Here is a 24250-nt window from a genome sequence, read left to right as displayed (position 1 = left end):
TCACGCTTGTGCTGCCTTACGCCTGCTTGCGCTGGGATTTTCGGTGCACATTTGCTCCATGAATCGACCCCTAATGTGTCCACTGAATCATTTCTCTGGCATCTTCCGTTCTAAGATTATTTTAGGATTGGCCCGTTTTTTAGGGCACTCTTTAAATTCGCCTCATCAGAATGTGTGCCTACAGAACATCTAGTTTAGCTTAGCCTATTGTCCACAATTCATGCATTCGCTATCATTTTAAAAGCCAACAATACACAAGACCCCACTGTAAAAGTGCACCCTGGACTGGGAACATACATTATACAGATTCATGATAGCAAAAATGTTTTCCCAGTCTACACAAAGTAAATCCTAGCCTGCAATGTGTACATGCTCAGCAATGTCATCTGCTACAAAAGGGTGTCTAAGGGAATTATTGCAATGACCATTTACACAATAGTGCTACACGTCTCTGCAATCAGTGAATTAGATATCTGAGGAGACTGGGAAATGGGTCAAATCATACACTGATCATTTATTCACGAAGACTAGCCCACGATGAGATGTGCACATAAATAGAAACAATGCATTAGAAAGTAGACGCACAGATGAAGTCACAAACACTTCATTTGAAAAACAAAAGGCAATTATATAAAAATAGATTTGAAAAGAGCACATCAAAAACAAGTATGTCAAGAAACCCTTTTGTTGATAAAGTAATCATGTACAAAATAGTTAGATTCACCACTTAGGTTAATTATCATTTGAAACTATACATTTAGCAGCATAAGCGACGAATTAACATCTTCTAAGTGATCCATATAGTGATCGGAAAATGATCAAAGTGCACATTCCAGCTATATCCCAATCCATACGTCTTCTTCAGACCTAAGCATTTTCTGTAACACCAGCTCTTTATTCAGTCAAATAAACCTGCTGTGTGTTGCGCAGCCGCCGAATGTCCAGCATGAAACTAATGTTGAATAGTGCAGTGAGTGCCAGGCACATCCGGTGAGGGTCATCGTATAGACAAAACCAACTACAGAGTTTCTAATATGGCTTATTCCAAAAAGGGGTTTAGGTTAATGAGAATGAGGGTCTTCCTGCGATTGTGGCTTTAGATAAGTGGTGAGAGCAGTTGTTTCTAAACAGTACATCAGTTTCCAGGTAACGACGTGGCCTTCCGTTACTCCGTCATAGCTATCAATTGCTTGGAGCAAGCATGCGAATGTCCATGCACGTCATGAATCCGCAATGTGTTCTGGCCAAGTTGTGTCGGATACTTGTTGAGATGTATATACGGCCCCTAATGGTAGTTGACACACCTTGGGATGTTATTGATCAACAGTCTCTTTATCTCATATGCTTTAAGATTCTCTAGTTCAGAGACAGGTGCCCAGACCTTGAAAACTGTATGTTCTCAACCTTGTGGGTGGACAGGACACATTGACCCTCTCATTTAACTACGTTCCAACCTACAAGAAACTATTACATAGCCAAAATGCACGGCTCATCAATGCTTTGTGATAGTACAAAAAAAGAATAATCATTTTGCAATAACATAGTCAAGGTCTGAGAAACAGAAATGAGAAATTTGGCCAGAGAAGGAAGACGTTCCTATTGTCTTAAAGAGAAGGAGCCATTAAATGACATTTGGCAAACATTCATGTAATTATACAAATCATTTAGACACTGCAACCATTATGGATTCAGCCTTTCCTACTAAATGGAATATTTAAATTCAAATGGATAAGCCATCCTTCTCAGGGTCATCTGTAAAGTCTCCTTTAATGCATAATTAGTATACAAACCTTAAAATAGTACTATTGCAATGGGTAATCTGTAAACTAGTCTAAAGGATCATCTGGAAAGTATACTATAATCGATAATGTGATAACAGTGCCTGTTTGTTTGGATTGTAGTCATGTCATTCATCATTGTAGATTTGTAATTGATATGAACATTCATGGCTAACCAATGTTGCAACCCCCATGTAGAAGGCTCCCAGCTGGGATTGCTCTTTATACGTCTCATACACACATGTTTAGTGTGTGGGGGGGGGCGGGCGCGGGGTGACAGGTGGATGGGGTGTTCTGTGTGCATTGAATCAGTACAAGCAATAAACAATTAGTGTAAAAAATGAAAAAAAGGTACATGCAGTATCATTTATATGAGCATTTGCTCTCAAAAAGATCCTGTCTGTCAGCAGAGGTTTAGCTGCACTGCACACATAAGATGGGCTGCTCTTTGATTCCTAGCGATTGCTGCCATCAGCCGCAGAGATATCCTTTTTTACTCTTGCCTAGGAAATAGAGCACATTTTTGATTTGGTTGTTTCCGGGCGAATATCCGCCTCTTCTTGATCAGACTCATGATCCTCTGAATCACTGTGAAAAGAAAGCACATTACACACATTAAATATTTATTTTCAGGTTTGCCACCCGCACTAAAGCTTCTACCCAGTAGAATATCAGTGTATTTGGGGGGTCATATGCATTTAAAAGTCTGCATTTAGCTAATAAACGGCAGTTCAAAGAGAAACAAACAGCAGCAAATTGGAGACATTCGATTCATCATCAAAATGATGCCTGCCTCTTAATCTGTATTAAAGTCCTAGATTGTTTCACACACATCTCAGTAACCATTGTGGGGAGTTATTTGAACTCCCCATCTTGATGTGTGGGGAAAGGACTGGGCTGGTGCAGCCTCTACACTTAACGCGCCTCTTTGTGGGCGGATGAGGAGAGATTCCCAGGCTTGCTGTCCCCCCCCAACCCCCAAGAGACTCTGTCCCCGAGGAAGAGGTTTAGGCTACTGTTCATAATAACTCAAAATAGGAGACTGAATTGCGAGGGGTCAGAGTGCTCAAGGAACTGAACTACTAATGTACAAGGGAGAAACTCTGGGCGCGAAACTGCAGAGTTCACTAAACCCCGAGATAGAGTGTTCATCTAACCAGAAATGGAAGAACCACCCGAGTGGTCTGAGAGCCTGCACACCAATCGCTACACCACAAACAATGGACTGGGAAACCCAGGGAGCTCGGCAAAACTGATCCCGGCAAGAGAAATTTATCCAAGATGGCGCTGCATGCAGTCAATGCCTTTAAAGCCTTGCATTACTGCCTTGTCTGCCATTCAGACCTTCAGGTATTTAACCAATGTTTGACTTGGACTATTAGTTACATAATAAGAGTAATTATAAGTCCCCAAAACATAACTAATCACAATAGAGACAATTAAAAAGGACATGGGAATAACATATCCGAAGAAGGCGTAGGAAACGCTCCCCATTCCATGAGGTATAAATGGGCTGGGAAAGGGTTGGAGAGAGGTTCCTGCTAACAGAACACAGCTCCCTTAATACAAGCAGAGAATAGTGAAGGGAGGAAAGTGGAGAAAGTGACAGCCTGTGAAAATGCTTCATTACCGAGGAATCTTAAGAGAGCCACTGATTAGAGGCAGGCAGCCCAAGCCCTGAAGCCTTGCAAGGAGAGACTGGTAGTCTCTATGAACTGGAAGCCTGAGGATGTGGGATTGTGGGACGTGTACCTCAATCCAGGGCTTCCCACCAGCGACCCCCTAGGAGAGGAAAAAAATGATCTGTGGCAGGAGCTTGGCATATTATCAACTCCATGACAAGGACCCTGAACGAAAGGGGTTTGGGGAATACCCATTAACCTGGTGAGAAAGGCAAGGTTCAGGGAGGACCGGGTGTAAATCACAAGAAATCCAGGGATCAGGGAGGACCAGTTGAAAATCCAGAGAAAATCAAGAGCCAGGGAGGGCCTGCTTTGTATCTGAGCAACACAATATCTAGAAGAGGCCTTTTCTGAAATATGAAAAGCTGGATGTGGGGAACATTTGAATGGTGCAAGGCCCTGAAGTGGCCTATTAAGAGGAAGCTGTGTAAATACGCACCAGGGCCAGGTCCTAAATCCCATTCCTGAAAACAGAGAGTCAGAAAGAAAGGCCAGACTGTGATTAACTCCAGAAGGAGACTTCCCAGGAACACTTGTTTGTTTTTGGTTCTTATTGACTAGATTAGGGATGGATATTTGAGAGTAGGTTTTGAGAGTTCATATTTGGGCCTAGCTTTAAACATTTAAGTTAAGAGACTAGGGTAGCCTAGAGGCTAAAAGACTCATTAAGATTAGGTTTGATACATTTCTGTTGACTACATTTGTTGGGACATTGTTTGCTAGAGGGCCAAGGACATTTAAGATTGGGATTCAAACTTTATCATTTAAATATTAGTGTGTGTAATCATCCGTGGATATGATATGGCATTTATAACGCGCCTATACACAAGTGTTTCAAGGCGCGACGAGGCAAGGGAGGGGGAACATGGGAAGACAGACAGCGATCTTACTAGGCCAGGTGTCATTCAGATCGTGCAAGTGCATGGGAAGGGGGAAAGGGAAAAGTGCGAGGGGGAAGGGAGAGGGGAAAGTGCAGTACATGGGATAGTAGAATAAATAAGATAGTAAAACGGCTAGATGGTGGGTTTGCAAGGTAAGTGCAGACATAAGTGCTGGTAGGGGGACTGTAAGCGATACAGAAAACAGTCCCCAGGTGCAAGGGTTGCCAGGGAGGCAGTGCAGGTGTTGAACTGCTGGGGCCTGGGCCAGAGATCAGAAGGGTGGCCAGGTAACCAGTGCAGTATCAGCCAGGAATTCAGCCGGGGAGAGGGGTAGAGAAGGCAGAAGGAAAGAGGAAGGTTTTGTGTTGTTCCCCGAACCGGAGATGGTTCTCCTCAAGTTTCAGTGAGGCAGGAAGGCTGTTCCAGAGGGAGGCCCCTGCTGAAGAGAGAGATCTACCACCAACTCGTTGCTTGGAGAAGCGACTGACCCTGAGGGAGTTGGAGGCAGATAAGTGAAGAGCTCGAGAAGGAAGATATTTAGGAAGAGAGAGTTGAAGGTATTGCGACCCCAGGCCCCAGAAGGCCTTGTGGACAATGCAGAGGGTATTGAACTTAATTCTCGCAGCCACTGGGAGCCAGTGCAGAGATTGCAGTCCTGGAGAGATATGATCCCTGGGCTTGAGGCCAAGGACAAGTCTTGCAGTCCTGTTCTGGATGAGCTGCAGAGGGCAGAAAGTAGAAGCAGGCAGATTTAGATAGAGGCTGTTACATTAGTCCAGCCTAGAGAGAACCAGGGCTCTGGAAACAGTGAGCTTCTAGGGGAAGGAGAGGAAAGGAAGAATACCTCTGAAGAGGTGCAGCTGGTAGTGTGACTTCTTAGAGACGTCAGAGATGTGAGGAGAGAAGGAGAGTGTGGAGCCGAAGATTACCCTGAGGTTTTTAGCCTTGCAGGTGGGAGCAGGAAGAGGGCCAAGAGAGGCCGGCCAGAGAGCTGCAGGGAAGGAGGGAGTGGGTGTACCAATGAGTAGAATCTCAGTCTTAGTGGCATTAAGGCAGAGGTCATTGGCGGCACACCACTCCTGGATAGCAGACAGACAGTCAGAGATGAGGGAGGGAGAGGAGGAGACCGAGGGTAGCCTGAAAATGAGCTGGGCATCATCTGCATAGCACTGGTAATTGGGGCAGAGAGCGGCGATGCGGTGGGCAAGGAGTGCCAGGTATTGGTTGAACAGCCAGGGAGAGAGGTTAGATCCCCGGGGGACACCACAGGTAGAGAAAAAGATATTGGAGAGGAAGGACCCAAGTTGGACCTGGGAGGGTCGGTCAGCGAGGAAAGACGTCAGCCAAGCCACAGCCTGACCAGTGATACCCAGGTTATCACAGAGACGGTTGAGCAGAATGGCATGGTTGACAGTGTCAAGGCAGAAGAGAGATCGAGCAAAATGAGGACGCATGGGGTGTTAGAGTCAAGGTTGGAGAGCAGGTCTTCACGGATGTTCAGGAGAGCAGTTTCCATGCTTCTGGCAGCTCTGAAGCCAGACTGATGGTCATGAAGACAACCAACAGATTTGGTGTGGAGATTAAGCTGGGAGATGGCCAGTTCTTCCAGGAGCTTGCCCAGAAAGGGAGTGATGGAGATTGGGCAATAGTTAGCCGGGCAAGAGGAGTCGGCAGAGGGTTTCTTAAGAAGAGGGTGCCCTATGGAGTGCTTCAGGGGGGATGGGGTGACTCCAGTGGCAAAGGAGTGATTGCAGAAGTCAGCCAGGGCAGGAGCCAGGGAGTCGATGTGGTCCTTGATAGTTTTGGAGGAACACGGGTGAACCTGTTTCGACAAGACTTTCATAGATAGGACTTGTCTAGAAACCTTGTCTGCAGGGAAAAGGGGAAAGGCAGAGAAGGGCCAGAGGAAGAGCAGGGAATAGAGGGAGGGAGATGATAGGAGGAGAGTGAGGACAGGATGTCCTGAGTTTTTGAAATGAAGTGGGAGGCCAGTGCCAATGCAGAGGGCCTGGGAAGGGACAGGAGAGGTAGAGACTGCAGCAGGATTGGCCAGTTCCTTGCAGATTTTAAAGAGTTCAGCTGAGTTGTTAGATGCTGCAGAGATGCGGGCTTGGATATGAGTTCTCGTCTTGGTGTGGACGGAGAGCCGGTATTGCCTTTGCAGCAGGCATCAGGCCAGTTTGTCAGAGGACGAACATGAAGCACGCCACTTCCTCTCGGCCACCCTGCACTTGCGTTTTAGGGTGACGAGGTCTGAGTCATACCAGGAGTTGCACTTGGTTTTGGGCTTCAGGCGGATTCTCATGACAGGGGCAAGGATTTCAAGATTATCAGATATAGAGGAGTGGAGCGTGGAGAGGGCTGTGTCAGGGTGAGAGTCAGCCAAAGGGGGAGGAGGGGGTGAGAAGGTGGCAGTGAAAGCCTCAACTGACACGTGCTTCATGGGTCGGATGACCAAGAAGGTGGGTGGCAGTGATGGAGATGGCGTGGCCTGAGGGGTAGGGAGGGTGAGGTGGGAGGATAGGAGAAAGTGATCACTCCAGGAGACAGGAGTGGAGTGGGGGACAGAGAGGGGAAGGTCAGAGGAGGTCAGAACATTGAGAGTGTGCCCTGCAGAATGAGTCGGGACAAAGGGGAGAAAGGTGAGTGAGAGAGAGTTGCAGAGGTCACGAAAGAGTCTGGAGGGGGGACAGGAGGCATCCAGGTGGATGTTGAAGTCTCCCAGAAGGAGGAGTTGAGTGGTTGAGGCCAGGAGTGAGGAGGAGAGGTCTGCCCACTCAGAGAGGAAGGAAGAAATCTGACCAGGTGGCCGATAGATAGTAGCCACAGTAAGGGAATGGCTAGGGGAGAGAGAGAGAGCCTGCAGATGAGGCATTCAAAAGAGGAGTAGGTCTGTGTAGGAGTGACAGAGGCAGGAATCCACTCAGGGAAGATAAGGGCTACACCCCCACCAGAGCGGTTGGGCCTGGGCACGGAGAGGATCTTGTAGCCGTCAGGTAGGAGCATGTCAAAGCTGGTGACCGAGCTGGCCGTGAACCATGTCTCAGTGAGACAGAGGACATTGAGGTCAAGCTCTTCAAGAAGGCAGCAGATATCAGAGGAATGTTGGACAGCAGAGCGAGAGTTAACAGTGGCAATGTGGAGAAGGTTGCCATCCTTGAAGGACTTCTGGGGAGGGGTACAGATCGGAGGTATGCCCTGCAGAGGTGTAGAAGGAGCCCAAGAGGGGGCAGAGAGGGAGGGGGAAGGCAAGGTAGCCAAGGAAAGTGGAGGGGGGACAGCTGGAGAAGAAAGGAAATTGATGAGGCACGGGAAGCGTCTATCAAAGAGGTGCAGGTTGGCCTGAGGGCCTTGGACCAAGACGGTCCCATTAAAGTAAACATTAATGATGACCTTAGAGGAATGGAAGGAGGCCAGGAGGGCTTCCCAAAGGGTGCCACCATTAATGGGAGAAGAGGAGAAAGGAGAGAGCACAGAGACCATATGAAGGGTCCATAAGTCAAGTGAAGGCACGACAAAGAGGATGTCGGTGAGAGTTTCCTTGGAGGAGGCACTAGTGTAGGTGTCAGCGATAGGGAGGCCAGGGTTGCAGACCAGGATGTCCTTTTTAAACTTCTTCCTACCAGATTAAGTGAGGAGAGCAGGATAGTCAATAGAGAAGCAGTTAGAGAAGATAGGTGAGACAGAGAGCACCATAGAGTAGGTGGGAGAGGAGGGGGTGGAAGGAGAGGGGGATACACTGGCGAGAGTAGGCAGACAAGATAGCGAGCGGTAATCAAGTTGTGCAATAGGACAGATTCTCAGGGTTAAAGAGCTCAACTTTATAACCTTTGAGAATCCTGAAAGGGGAGAAAAAGGCCTAGTTTTCACAGTGCAAAATAATATTTTAAATACTGATACAGTGCGTATTACAACAACATGTGGAGAAGCCACCTAAGTTTGAGAATCCTGAAAGGGGAGAAAAAGGCCAAGCTTTCACAGTGCAAAATTATTATTATTATTTTTAAATACTGATACAGTGCGTATTACAACACCACGGGGGACAGCACAGCCGCGTTTAAGAGTCAGGGGTGGTAGGCAGGCGTCTCCTGCAGACACCTGCAGACACTAACAGGGAGACGCCTAAGTAGGAGCCGCCCTTTGCCTGGGGGGCCCTTAGCTGTGGGGCTGCCGGACAGAGGCTGCCCAGGCTGGGTCAGAGACTCAGGGAGGAAGGGAGGCCAGTAAGAGGAACCACGGGCGGGCAGGAATTCAAACAAACAAAACAAGATTCAAACAATTGCAGGTCACAGTACCTGATCAGGGCCCAGGAGGGCAGAAGATTTCTAGTGCAGCGCTGCTCTCAACCGCTCTGCCAATTGTGAATGGCGGGCGCGGTAGTCAGCGTGCACACTACCAAGCACAACGGGGCTCTGTGAACCAATCAGGGGGGTGGGCGGGTTGATAGGCGGGCAGGACGGAGGAACACAGGGAGGGAGGGAGGCCAGTAAGAGGAACCACGGGTGGGCAGGGATTCAAACAAACAAAACAAGATTCAAACAATTACAGGTCGCAGTACCTGATCAGGGCCCAGGAGGGCAGAAGATTTCTAGTGCAGCGCTGTTCTCACCCACTCTTTTCAATGTACTGATTGTGGATATGCCACTTTATGTTGGCCCATCCTTGACACTGCTTTAATAACAATCCCTTACTTTTCAATGGATACAACTGCATCAAGACTGAAACTAAAGATCCCTCTGCTAATACTTTAATCCCTTGGGTCAAGGGAGCCATTGCTCTGCCTACCACAACTGGTGTCAGACGTCGGATTGGCGAGCTTTGACAATATGATTCCGACCAGGACAGCCCAAATGAAACCATCCTAAAAGCTGTCAGAATCTCCCTGAAAGCTAAAGTGCCTTCATAGCCCTGTATTTGTTACCAAGGGCGGTCCTTATAATTTATAAAACTGGGAGACAGTTGAAGGTATTTTTATTCCTCTTAGACCTGTTAAAAGAGGCTGATTTTGCAATCTGAATACGAGCAGTCTGTTCAATGTACTGATTGTGAAATATATATTGCCCCCGGCTGGAAACGGGGGGGATATTAAAGAGCATCCCTGTCTCTCGTCTAGTGCGAGTGGTTCCCACTCTAGCCTATGCGACCCTCAACCCCATTACAGTCCAAGATTCAGAATTAACTTATCGCGATGGCCTAAAGGCAAACGTCGGATCTATCTAAACCCCCTCTGGCAACAGTCTATGTTGTCCTTGCACTAGGTTCACCAATGTGATGTAATGTAGGTGTTAGTGCCTTCCAGATACTCAGCCCCATTTGTGGTTATCCTTCTGCACCTGTTCTGAATCCTGTGAAAGCCAAGGTCCTGGGACAACGTGTTGAGAATCCTGAGAAAGCTAAGTTGCGTTGAGAATCTTGAGAAAGCTAAGGTGCACGAGTGAATTGCTGTGTAGTCCAAGCAATCCAAGATCTAGGAGAAATCCCAAAGACAGGTAAAAACCTGCAAGCGTACAGCCCAAGGCCCTGGAGCAGCCCCTGAAGCGCAAGCTGTGTAACTGCATACGTGGGAGAAGTCCTAAAGACCAGTGGGGACAGCAGAGAGGCGGAAGCAAAGTCCAGACTGTAACTCCTGGAAGGGACTTAACTGGAACACTTGCGTGTTTTGGTTTTCTTGACTAGCTTAGAGATAGACATTTGAGAGTAGGTTTGGAGAATTCTAATTTGGCCAAGATTGAAACATTTATGTTACTAGCAAAGGGTACCACATAGGCTAAAAGCCCAATTAAGAGCAAGTTTGCAACACTTAGGTTGGCTACATTGGTTGAGACTTTGTTTTGTAGTTAAGGGTGTCCTGAGATGTGTGAGAATTCTTAAGATTAGAATTTGAATTTTATAATTTAAATTTTAAGGTGTGGCAACGTCAGGATAGACTCCACTTTGCATCAAGTCTTATCTTGAAACAGTTTTTTTAGTGAGGCTTTATTGTTTTTAGAGAAACCCTTAGTACCAGTAGGCCTTTGGTCCAACACTTCCTTGCTGAAAAGAGGAACAGGCATCTGCCACCACTTTAATCCCTTGTGTCCAGTGTGACATTGCTTCATCCTCATCCTGTTTATAGAAGCATTGGGGCCATCAAAACAACACAGATACACAGTGGATCAGCAAAAATTAAAGATTAGAAATTAATATGATTACATGTATTTTCACGACATTTCTAAAATGAATGGAGTAAAACTATTAATATATAACTATATTAGTGTATTGACAGCAATCAGACAAAACAGCTATGAACTGCATTAAACTTAAAATCAACAATTAATATATTGGGCCTCATTATAAGTTGGTCGGTCTGGAAATAAAGTGCTGGTAATAACGCGCACCAGCACTTTTCCGGACCGACCAACTAAAGGTTTGCCAGTAGGGTGGATGATTTCCCTCCAATTGGAGTATATCCGCCACCCTACTGTCCAAAAAACTGCCGATATTACCACCTCAGTAACGGCAATGCCAGTAATGCCAGCAAATCCTCTCCTATGGGACTCCATGGAATGGGGATTTACCGGCGTTTCCGCCACTTGGAATCTACCGGTAATTCTGGCAGAGCAAGTGGTGGAAACGGTACTGCAGTTTGCCAGCATCCTACCGGTAATACCAGCGGCATACCGTCAAACTCGTTATGAGCCTCATTGACATGACATGTCTACTAAGAGTTTGTTCAAGGTTCTTGACGAAAGTAATACAAAAGTGTTCACAATAGTAGTGTCAGTGGCGCTGTTCATTCTCCTGACAAATTTCAGCTGCCTTAAACATGGCTACAGTCAGACTTTCCTTGATATTGTATAAAATAGGAAGACAAACAAGTGCCTAATCTTACTTTCAAGTTGACCTCATATTAATCCATTAGGCCTCATTCCGAGATTGGAGGTAGTCATGGCGGTATTTGTGCCATGACTGCCTCCAATAACGGTACCGGCACCGGTCTCGTTCAATGGGGACTTACCGGTGTAGTCCGACCTTTGCGGGACCGGTAAGTCCCCATTGAAAAAGCCATTCCCCATTCCCATTTGAGCCCCTATAGGGCTCAATGGGAATGGGGAAGTAGCTAATAATGGTACCGCAATTTGCGGTACCGTTATTAGCTCTGAAGTCCCTTAACGGGCCCCGTCCATAACGCCTGGTCAGACCAGGCGTTAAAGGAGGGACCCACTAATGGACCTCGTAGTAGGGCAGTAAGGGATTACCGGCACCGGTCTCCTTAACGGTGCCCGGTATCCATTGCCACCCTACTCGGAATGAGGCCCATTGTTGCCCCCATGAATGGATGGCTTTCTTTCATCCATACAAAACATGCTGGGCGTGATTTACAAAAATGTAAGCCCCACTGAAAACATGTTTGTAAATCAGGCCCGGAAAGTTTGTTATTCTGCCTTGGCCCTCGATCTGAAAATGCTTTGCTACAGGGTACGTATGGTCTTCATTCATAATTTCCCTGAGACGTTCATAACTATTTTGTTTACCGAATGTTGCTGTAAGCCTGTAGTTTTAAAGTGCTGTTAATAGCGGGCAGTTTTATTTATTGCACAACACCTCTGAAGCATAAAGGGGAAAGTGAGTCCACGTCTTCCAGGCTGCACACAGATCTCTGTTGTGGGTTCTTAACCCACTGAGCTATCTTGTCAGATTTAATAATCTCTGGGGCAGATTCTCAACGGTGGCCTGTGCATTTCCGGTGGGGCTGGACAGTGGCGCAAAGATGCACTATCCATCCCTTTTCATACATAGCAACACTAATGTTTGACAGGCTCCCAGTCACCATCTTTGCCCCACTGTCCAGCCACTCCAGAAATGATCACCTCACGTTTGAGAATAAGGTGACTTGAAGTAGTGCACGTGAAACAAGCATATTCTCTGCACTCCTTTCATTTGCGCTTGTTTTTGAGAATCTAACCCATAATGTTAAAGTAGGCTTGACAGGATCAGATCTTTGTGATGCTGGGGTGAAACAGGCTGTACAGCTAGACATAGTTTGCAAAAGGCCTGTCAAGATCATCTACTTCTTTAACCTTAAATAATTGGCAAATGTAAGATATTACTGTGCCCCTGTTATTGTGGTTGCGCTGCATCAGCTGGCGCACGCTGATGTGCAAAAGATGTGACACTGCTTCATCAAAATACAGAGCAATGTTGAGAAGTGGATCAATAGAAAACTTGTGCAAACATTTAACAAATCTGTCTTGTCACTTTCCGATAGCTTTTTGAGACTGGCCAAATCTGCAAAACATGTTTCCCTTCCAAACAGCATACAACTTTCCCCAAAACGGGTTTTCTTCACACAAACACATGCGCCACAGGAAAGCTCACTGAGACTGTAAATTGGTTGAAGTTTGCTCGAAGTGTAATCTTGTTTTGGCATTACAAAATTGCGGATTTAACCCATGAGACGCATTTACAAACACAGATTGAGAAGATATTCATGAAAAACAAGGCTTTTGCCCTTATTTGAAAAAGCCACAAGAAAATGCCGAAACACGTGTCGTCACAAAGGGCTAGAATTTTGTAATACCAACACAAGATTAAACTTCAAGCAAACTTCAACCAATTTACAGTCTCAGTGAGCTTTACTGTGGCTCATATGTTTGTGTGATGAAAACCCATTTTGAACCTGTTACACGGAGTAGAGGAACTCATTGTCTCCGTTTACCTCTTCACTCTCATGTAACACTCTGATTTAACTATAGAGAAATTAGGGCGCGGAGGTCAATAAGCTGATATCCCTAAAAAGTTCCTCACAAAATGTTGCAACTTTCCCCAAACCCCTGCAGATTTTCGCTCTCAGACTTACTTAGAGGGCAATAGGGCAATACTTCAAGTGCCAGCCAAGCATGCTAGTGTGAGCCGGGAGCCGTGAGTGCTGTGCATGCTGGGCCTAGATACCCAAGCTACTCCTCACTGATGAGGCCCAATGAGGCCAAAACATGTCTGGGGATGCTTGTGGTCTCATGCAGAAGGGATGTGGCCAAGCAGTTTGAAGGCCCCGGGCCTTACCCAATGCCTTAATGCCAAGGGTCTTATTTACTACTACATCCAGTTGCACCAGAGTAAAACAAAGAAAATGGCCACCATGGAACAGGAGACTACACGTAGTCCATTCTCTGTTTCCATGGAAGCCACTCGCGGATGGAACACAGAGGGACGCTGCGGCAACCGGACCCTTGTCGGACTGATAAAGACCCAGGGAGTACTAATTGATTACAAAGTGTTAGTGGAGTAATTTTCTTATTAGTGATTAATAGTCATGTCAAAACTAGGCAGTAGCATAAAATAAATATTTACAGGCTTTTATACTGGTATTGTAGAATATTTTATAATCCTCTCAGCAAATCTAAATGCTCGGAACAACAACTATAATCTCAAATATAGACCTCATTCTAAACAGTCTGACTTGGTCACAACCTGACAAACAGCCCATAAACAATTGTCTTCAGCTGCGTTTAGGCAGAAAGGAGCATGTGCAGTTCAATTTTCCCTCACTAACTGTGACAGAATGCTTCCTGGGTGTGGAAGATTCATCTTTTTATTTAGAATTTTAGTGATAAAATGATGTGAGCAATTCTGTTTCTGAAAATAGGATGTGCTGATCAGGACCTTTTAAAATGCTCTATGCCAAATAGTATAGTGTGCGCATATTATGCAACATCCACAGTTATATTGTAGCATTTAGATGAGCCCAATAAGACCAGAAGAATAAATGTACACAAAGTTCTCCCTTCATGGTTGTAATCACAGCATAGGGTTCAAATGTAACAATCATTGTTTCAATTAGTTCTCTGTTTAAACATCACAGAGTCAAATATATAATTACGAAATGACCTTTCTTTGAGTCACAAGGTTCCCTTTCCTGTTTGGGAGCTTCTCTCCACTCCCATTGGCTACCCGAGTTAGCAGTTTCCCTGAACAATCTAATTAGCATTTCTAATCGCAACTCCTCTCATCTCCTCCCCTTTTGGGCCCGGACTTCCCCTGAAAGTCTTCATGAAGGTCGTTGGCTCCACCCACATTTTCAGTCTCTGTTTTCTTCCTGCTTTCCATGCAGTCTCCTTCATCGTTTGCTCTCTGTTCACCACATGTATCAAGCCAGTTAAACGCTTTGGGAAGGGTTGCCTGCTCACCCCTAGTGCTATGTTGTTCTGTTGGTTCTAGCTACTCCTCTGCTGCTCCTGTGCTTCCTTGTTGAATGGCTGGGAAGTCTGCAGTAGGTGGTGGTCGCCTACTTGGCTTCTGAATGGGGAAGTCTGTCCCATTCCAATGTAGCTAACCAGTCGTTTCCTCCTGTTCCAGGCTGGGTCTTGTCCATTGAGTCCAGCTGCATTGTGGTACTTGTAGTTTCTCACATGATGCTAGCTCCCACAAACCATTAGCCCAGAGGTCTGTGGACTCTGGTGCAGGCTGATCATTGTATTCTTTTAAGAACCACCTGAAAGAGAAGAAAAAGAGACCTGACCAGGACAGAGGTAGATGGGCATCAGGTGTGGGAAAGGTACGAATATACATGCACGGCTCCATGAAGATGAGAAACCTGGGGACAGGGGTCCCCCCCCAGTCCTCCCACACCACCTCGGGGAGCCTTGGACCTCTTTGACATTCTAGTTTGTTTGTATTGTGTTACTTTAATTAAAGTTCTATGTCTTATTAGAACGTTGGTTGGACATTCTTTCATTTTGGTGCCACAGTAGTATTGTTTTTGTTGCTTCTACACCAGCTCGCACTCCTCCTGAAGTGCATGGCTTGCGTTTGGAAAAGGGGGTATACAGGTTGGGCTTTGCCTTTATTAGTTTTATGAATGGACCACTTGTGGTTTAAAATAAGTAAATAAATAAATTAGTAGTAGTGTCAAGCTCAGTAGGCCTTTTAGCCACTACTCATCCCGGTACTCCTGGACAGCATTATTATTGTCTTCACTCTAACAGCAACGCAACACAAGTTGTGGAAAGTTTGTTGTCAGTAGTTCCCTGTTTATTACATTAACATTGCAAGTTACTCGTGTGTTTTTAATTTTGTTCCCCTCAATAAAACACTTTCCTAGCCATATCATTCGGGAGGGTCATTATACCTATGGATAATGCCCTTTCCGTAACCTATGACCCTCGTCTTCACCTGAGCCAGTAACTTGCTGTCGGGTCATTATCCCACAATAATGAACTCTCCCACGGTCGACAAGGCTTAATCATTGTTATTGTTATTATTATTACATCTTTAGTCAAAGATTTCAACAGCTCCCATTAAATGCTGCTTATTTTGCTCCCCCGTGGCATAGGCACGTACAGATTGTGCTACATCAATTGGCCTAATCATATGCAATATGTTTATCCCACACAGCTTCTCTGTTGATGTGGAGAAAGTAGTGAAACATGCACAGAGTATGATGCTGGCAAAAGCCTATCTGGAATGGGTACATTAGAAGGGACCCGGCAGCGCATGCACTCATCAGATATTAAAGAAAAGCTACAGGCCTAGAACAGTTGCTGGCCCATAAAAAAGTATTTGTACAACATTTGAAATACACACAAAATAGGCCATATGCTCAGATTTGGGCCGAAATCTAAGGTGAAAAGCATAGCTCTAGAGGAAGACTTTTGAGGACTTTGATTCCTCATGCATACACATAGGGTCTCATTTTTTTTATTTTTTTTTTTATTTGCATTTGGTTCAAAATACATAACAATTCATGTAGAACCTTTACAAAATTTAAAATCTTACAGATAATCATTTAATCAATCATTGCAATTACAAAAATAGCTCTAATTCATTCTCAATGTGCTTACAAAAACTTGCCAATTCATATATTAAGGGTTTATGTAATCCCTGCATCATTCTGGACCACAAAACTTCAAGGCAGTCCTCAAATTCAATTTCCACAAATTTCCTCAATTTAAGTGTCCTTATGTTCTTAAAATGCGGACATACAATATAAGGTCCTTCAACGTTTCGTAAGATTCATTACATTCAACAAATCGACATCCCACACAATTATTTGATTTATTCATTTCCCAGTTCTTAGTTCTTTCTCTTGTATGGTATAGATTTAGTCTAAAGCGAATATATACCTTTCGGATATTTTCACAGGGGAATAACAAGACATGATCATAACGTGGAATGCGCTGTTTAACATGTATACCGTATTTTTTATATAGCCCATAAGTCTTAATTAAATCAATTGTTATACACCAATCCATTTCAAAGAGTTTTTTCTTAGCAAAACCAGGATGATATTGTATATCCTCAACAGTTATATTTACATTGTCCAAGATTTGTTGCATTTTCAATTGATAATTAGAAAAGGATTTTGGAGTTTGAGAACCCAACATTTTGTTTAAGTCGATATACAATGAATTTATTGGAGGATAATGAATCTTAACGTAATTGGACAGCTGTCTCCATTTCCAATGAGATGATAGTGAAACCAGCCCCAATTCGTGTTGAATAATGGCATTTGAAATTGACATAGGGAGAAACATTGCAGATTTCAAAAGAGAGCCCTGTAAGCTATCAAGCGCGCTTGTCATGTCACATAGACAAATATCTAATGTATACAGGATGACACTTTCAATTTTTAATGTCATAAAATCTATTAGCGGGATTAAAGATAATTTGCAATATTGGCTATAGATCCTTTTCATTTGAGATAATAGTGGTCGAGTTTTATTTCTAATGATAGTTGACCAAGCGTTGATGGAGTTGAGGGCTGATATGTAATACCCTAGATAGATAGCATTATTCACACGACAAATTTGTGTATTCAATATTTGCCATCTAAAATTCGCTCTTTTTGATTTAACTCCAAAGGTCATAATGGCAGTTTTCGCTGGGTTAGGTGTCAAGTTATGAGCTTTTGCAAAAGTCTCAAATAATGAGAGTTTAGTTTGAAGTCCTACCGGGGTAGGGTCAAACAAGATGATATCGGCAGCGAAAGCAATCCATTTCAAAAGAATACTCCCCACTTTGACAGAAAACAAATTCCCTTTTTCCCAGTTTTCACCCAGGTCAGATAGGTATAAATTAAATAAGGTAGCCGCCAGGTTACAACCCTGTTTCACACCAATTGTTGTGCATATGGGGGCAGTGGTTCCACCTTCTGGTGAGATTCTTATTCTATACGAAGTATTCGTGTGCAACTTAATGATCCAATACATCAACACAGTTGGAATCCCTATCTTCATCATTTTCTTCCACAATAAATTGCAGACCACTGTGTCGAAAGCTGAACTCATATCGATCATTGCTATATAAACAGGATTAGAATTCTTTTCTTTTGCTCCAGCAATAACATGCGACATGATAAAAGCATTTAAGGTTGTACTCATGCTCTTCCTAAATCCAGTTTGGTATTTCGAGTACATGTCATTCGCCCCAATTACTTTCTCCAATTCATTTAAGAGAAGGATAGAAAAAATCTTAGCCTCAGTATCAATTAAAGATATTGGACGATAATTTTCTGGGAGAGATGGATCACACTTTTTAAATATTGGTACTATGTTAGCGGTTAGCCATGAGGGTGGAACCTCCCCGGACCTAATGATAGAGTCAAACTTACAGTTTATAATGCCAGCCCACAACACGGGATCCGCCTTATAAAGACATGGGGGAAGGCCATCAGGTCCTGCAGCTTTTGAATATGTCAACCTGGAAATTGCCCACATAATGTCAATACAATCCCACTTCAGCCTTGGGAAATTAGAATATTCAAGAGAAACATCTAGGACAATACGATATTTGCTAGGCAGTTGGTATTTAACCTTTATAAATGTTTGCCATGTCTGCTCAGGAATACAGTTTAACGAGAACAATGCCACACATTTATTATCAGCTTTCAAGGTGCACCAGATTACTCGTGTGTCATTAGCCAAAATGGCACGAATGAATGTGCAATTCGCATCGTTATATCTTGAAATACGAGCAGATCTCAGATTGTGTTTATAGGCTGATGATATTCTATTCCTCCTTGCCTTGCTATCTTCGATGCCCAAGTTGCTTTTCTTTAAATATCTCAGCGCCCTATTCTTCTCCCTTTTTAATAGTTTACATGTATGATCATATAAATGTGTATGTTGCACGTTACTTTGTATTTTGCCAAACCGCTCGAGTGCTGGTGCAACTATATCAGAATAATGCATACGCAATGTATATTCATAATTTCCCCCTGCTCGTCTAATCCTCTCAATCTCTGAGGAAATTTGTTTAACAACAAGTCCCTCGATTCCATCTGATGGAATGCAGAGGACGATCAATTTCAACCACTGTCAAGGTTATATTTGGCATAAGAGAATGACATTTTAGTTGAAAAAAAGTAGAAAGTTGTGCATGATCTCCTATCTCAATCTGTCCTATTACTAGGGGTGCCATATACATGATAAGATTATGAGATACAAATATATAATCTATCATTGAATGCATCGTTCCTCTTGCCCATGTCTTTCCTAGATTCATGTCATTTCTGACCATTAAATCCATATCCCACTCTGTGAGGAGTTCTCTAAATTTAACTCCTCTACTATGAGAAAGAGTGGACGATTTAAGTTTATGGGTTTCAATCAAATCTCTACAGTCACAATTAAAGTCACCGCCTATAATGATTTCACAAGTCTGGTATCTACCAGATATATATAATAAGCATGCATCTAATTCGTCCAACATCTCGTCGACTGACAAGGCAGCTGGATTCCAGTATAGGGAAATTATCATGAGTGAGGAATATCTAAATGAGGGTATTGTAAGATGGATCCCCAGTATACTAGCAGATTCCCAAGCTAATTCCGCTTGAGCCTGCAAGGATATCTTAACTCCAACCAACAGACCCCCAGATGGACGTCCTAGCAGAGATCTCCTTGCAGGTGAAGTAAAAGTTAAGTACCCAGGAATCACGAATGGCTCAGTTTTCATTGTTTCTTGTACCATTATTATTGTTGGTAGGTCTACATAGGTTAAAGCAGAGTGCCACTTCATTAAGTTTACATGTCCGCAAGAATTCCAAGATATCATTTGCATACTCATATCATTGTATGGCTATTTAGCAGGCATAGATAATTTTGGACCTAGGATTGCCGAAAGCATAGATTCCAACCATGGTAGTCCTTTTGTGTTAGCTACAAATTTCAATATTTCCAACATTCCTCCATCCAGCCCTGCTTCAGATTGCGTACAAGGCCTACCTGCTTCTTCAATCTTTTCAATACCCTTGCCCGGTGTTTCTAGAAATATTAAAGCCTCCGACTCACAGTCAAACGTAAACAGCGTCAAACCCTCCTTTTTTAGTTCCTCGCGATTAAACCAGATAAATTTCATTATAGCCTCAGAGGTAAGATAACAAATAGCCCTGTGATTATTTACACTTGCCAAAGAAACCCTTGTAATATCTTCAGATTTGATTATTCTCAATTGAGGTATTTTTGAGAATACGGAGAATGTATAGGATCGATTAATGGATTATCCGCCAATATCCTTTCATCCCCCTCAAATCCAATAATGTACTGTGTTTCCAATTCACTTTGTTGTGGCCTAGTGGGAGGTGTGTTTTTTTCCTGTATTTATTAATGTTACAGCCAATGGGGATGCCTTAGTAACCACACGGGGATTTGACTCAAGTGAAAATGTGCTCTTGCTATCAGATAAATCGTATTCCTTATTTGAGTTATTCATGTTAATTTGATTCTCAGATAAGGACCTTCTTAATGGAGGACCATGGATAGATATATGGCTCGGGGCAAAAAGGGTACCCACATTATTTACTTCATTTATTGATAAATTCCCAGGCTGGGTCCTCAAAAGTACCTCAACCATTTCCGCTTTTTTGCCTTGGCCATTTGCCATCACTACATTTTTCTTTTTGTCCAATAAACAATTTTCAAGCCTTATTGAATCATCACATGTTACATTCATTTTATTACTATTTCTATTTCCTACTTCTAATTGTATTTCATTACTCAGTATGCATACATTATTTACATGTGTTCGATTATTTGGAACATTAGTACATATCTCACTGTAGGATTTCCTCATAGGTTTTTCTCGGGGGACGCTGATTCCTCCGTCCTGATGTTTTATTTGACTTTTCGACGTACAGCATCTGCCTACTATAGGGAAATATTCACTTAAGGTGGCTTTTGCCGAGTTTTGAATAATGAGATCTGTGTTAGACTTTTCCTTTTCCTTTTCCTGGGTTAAGTGGTCTTTTGGAATAATCGTGGCTATTTTTTGCTGTAACACAGTTTTGGAAGTTAAGGTTTTCTGAGAGTTTAATTTTGCCAATTGTGTGGTACTAGTTTTTATCCTTCCCGTATTGGTGTGCACGTCTTCCTTCAATAGCGAAGAGGTGCCAAGGCCCCCACCTCCTTTTTCCACTCTTACTTCAGTTGCAGGTGTGAGGGCATCCTGACTCTCTTTGGACAACTGGTCCAAGTCAATGTGCTCCTCATCTGCAATTTCTAGGATAGAAGTTGATTTTATGACCTTCGCCTCCCTCCTTCTTTTCGCAAGCCTTTTCACAGCACGCATATGCATCCTGTTAGCCCGGCGAGACATAAAGGTTGGGGTTACTTCGGTGTGAATATTTTCAATCTCTGCCTTTTTTTGTTTTTCAATTTCATCCAACAAGACAGAAGGGCTATCTGGCAGATCTAAAATCGGAACTTTGGCAATAGGACTACACAGCATATCAAAAGGCTGTGCTTTATTAAATAGTTGTGAAACTATTGTATCGTTTAATGCGATTATCGATGCTTTAATCTCACTCAGATCATTCTCACAATTACACTTCAGCGGCTCGGATGATACCCCATGTGATTGTCCAGAATTATTACATTCCAGGTGCACAGGTTGCGAACATTGCATACTTTTCTCATGACACTCATTTGTAGCCTCTCTTGATCTTTGGCCACCTATTTCATTTTGCAAAGATCTCAGGGTATCAATTGCGGTTATAAAGCCCTCAATTGTATCCATCTTGGAACAGAGATAATGCATAATTGCCTTTAATTCCTTTAATTCCAAGTGGGTAAGTTCGTGGCCCTTGTCGAGAAGATCTAATATTTCTGTGATCACTGGAAAGGGGCTAGGAGATTGATATTCAACACTACCCCTATCAGATATGTTACCCTCAGGATCATCATTTATGGACCTTCTTTGATCTTTGATTTGCTCAGTACAATAAAGCATGCAAAACCCCTTCAGAGCCTCCTTCGCCTATTATTTCATTGTGAGTTTTCATGATGTCCTTTCCGCAAGTTGGTTTAAAAATCCCCTTGTTAGATGATCTATGAACCAGTGGGGTCAACATATCAATGGATTGAGTAACCTGTTCATCTAATTCAGCCATTATCCTCATAGTTATCCTAAACGGGTCTTCATTAAAAGTGCAAGGTAGCAGTGGGGTTATGCAACTCCCCAAACTCACCCTGGCATCATTATTTACTTCCTCTTTTATGGAATTGTACAAAGAGGCAGTTGGGTCTGCATGAACCTGAGCCAAATAAGTAGTTTGTGTTGGAGTATCAGTACGATTCAAATTATCGTCTTTAGCTACCTCAGCTAAAGTGTTATTATCAAATAGCTCATTATCAAGAATCCTCCTTTTGTGACCTAAGGAGTCATTATTAGTTTCAGTACAAGCTTTCAATATTGCCTCAGTGCACCGCCCGCTACGCAATCCACTAGCCATAGTTAAAATGCAAGATATAGCTCTTGTGCAATGTATTAATGAAGAGACAGAGTTCACAGCCTGCTAGATAAATGTCAGGATAAAACAATGCTGGATCGAGACTAATCTAGCTTTACACCCAAAATCTGATAAAATTCGAATTAGCACAATATGAGGTGACAAGCACCTAGCACTTTATGATAAAATGTCAGCAATTAGAATAGAGCCTCGCCCTCACTCACCAGCGCATATAATAAAATCATAGGATCTTCATGTTCTAGCAATATATAATTGGGTTCACTACTTTCAGCACGAACCTGAGCGTGAACACTGTTAGAAATAGAGCCTCAGGGATCAAAGTGACTAATCACAGCAGTCTCCCTTCTGAATGTGCCGCCAAACAGCCGCACAACAGCCAGCAGGCTTGTCCCCGTCGGGCTTTACGCCGCAAGGGTGAACGGCGGAGCGTTTTCAGCTGGAAAAAAGTCACGTGATAAGTCACGTCAAGGGCACAAGCCCCGCCTCCTCAGCGCTGCAGTCGATCTCCTGCAAGAGCCTCTGCCTTGGCTCGCAGTGCAGGTTTGAGCAGCACAAAAGCACTCGTTCAGTGCAAGCAATTAGTTCTGGATCCAGACAGTAGTGCGCCGCTCGGGCGAACGGCGGAGCGTTTTCAGCTGGAAAAAAGTCACGTGATAAGTCACGTCAAGGGCACAAGCCCCGCCTCCTCAGCGCTGCAGTCGATCTCCTGCAAGAGCCTCTGCCTTGGCTCGCAGTGCAGGTTTGAGCAGCACAAAAGCACTCGTTCAGTGCAAGCAATTAGTTCTGGATCCAGACAGTAATGCGCCGCTCGGGCGAACGGCGGAGCGTTTTCAGCTGGAAAAAAGTCACGTGATAAGTCACGTCAAGGGCACAAGCCCCGCCTCCTCAGGACTGCAGTCGATCTCCTGCAAGAGCCTCTGCCTTGGCTCGCAGTGCAGGTTTGAGCAGCACAAAAGCACTCGTTCAGTGCAAGCAATTAGTTCTGGATCCAGACAGTAATAGGGTCTCATTATGAATGTGGCGGAAAGGCAACAACGGCGCCGGTTACCTCTCCGCCACATTATGAGTTCTGCTTGCCGCTGCCGGACTGCACGCGTGGTCTGACCAGGCGTGCAGGCAGGCACCCACGAGCAGAACTCGTGATTGCAACGGCTCCGTTATTAACGGTGCCGGTGCGACCGTGCTCCCGACCCCCATTTTGCCCTATGGAGCAGAATGGGGATCGGGAGGCCAGCCATACCGGCACCCGCAAATGGGCAATTACCGGCCCATTCATCTCGTAATGTGCCTGGGCCAGTAGCGAGTTTGGCGGTAGCCGTCCCCTACCGCCAAACACGTAATGAGGCCCATTGATTCTCACCCCTCCTACCGGAAGTTGACTCTAAACAAGTCCATACCATTGGAGAGGTAGAACTCAACAAAATAGTCGAAACTCTTGAGTGAGGAACAGAAGTATTATGCAAGAGAGTGAAGGCGTGGATGCGACGAATCTGGGAGAACGTTTTTTCCCCATTACTGCTGTGTTCCAATTCTAGGTGTTTGCCCTCTAGTGCTGTGTTCTAATTCTAAGTGTTTACCCACTGCTGCTGTGTTTCAGGTCTGATGTTTTTTCCCCATTGCTACTGGGTTCCCATTCTAGGTGCCTTCTCCCACGGCTGCTGTGTTGCAAGTCTAAGGGTTTCCCCACTGCTGCTGTGTTTCAGATCTAGGCGTTCTGTCTAGGTGTTCCACATTACAGTAGTATTTCAAAACTAGTTTTTTCCCACTTCTGTTCCGAACAGGATGAAAACGACTGAACAACATCCATGTATCATGAAACGAGTAACAATAGAAAAGGAGTGGGGAGAGGGCCAGATTGGAGTAGAGGGCAAGGGAGAAGAGAGGCGTCTGATTGGGAAGGGTGGTTTTGAGACCAGAAGTGTACCCATTCTGGTAGAGGGCCAAAGGTGGAAACATGGCTGAGAGATTTGTCCCACTAAATCGGACCACTGAGGGTGTGAAACTCGTTTCACATAAAGGAATAGGGCTGTCCCTCCGTAAATACCTCCCTCAGGGTCACTCGTTTTTCAAAGAAACAAGCTGGGGGCATATCTCGGTTTTCGGCTGTGGCCCCCCTCTGGAATAGCCTCCCTGCCACCCTGAAACTTGAGGAGAACCATCTCCAGTTCCAGAAGCAACTCAGGA

General features: G+C 44.2%; 1 protein-coding gene across 1 annotated transcript in view; it reads right to left on the bottom strand.

The window, feature by feature from the left end:
• Positions 1 to 505: 505 nt before the first annotated feature.
• The window catches only part of LOC138504133 (tetratricopeptide repeat protein 24-like), a 529591-nt gene continuing 505846 nt past the window's right edge, over positions 506 to 24250 (bottom strand). Inside the window, exon 10 of the mRNA XM_069624352.1 lies at positions 506 to 2366. Coding sequence (XP_069480453.1) covers positions 2282 to 2366 — 85 coding nt within the window. The 3' untranslated portion in view covers positions 506 to 2281. The remainder of the gene's footprint in view (positions 2367 to 24250) is intronic.

The sequence above is a fragment of the Ambystoma mexicanum genome, chromosome 11, assembly GCF_040938575.1.
Source record: "Ambystoma mexicanum isolate Mex_15411 chromosome 11, UKY_AmexF1_1, whole genome shotgun sequence".
In the NCBI taxonomy this organism is placed as follows: domain Eukaryota; kingdom Metazoa; phylum Chordata; class Amphibia; order Caudata; family Ambystomatidae; genus Ambystoma; species Ambystoma mexicanum.
Note: the sequence above shows the minus strand (reverse complement) of the source record. Positions and strands in the feature narration are given on the sequence as shown.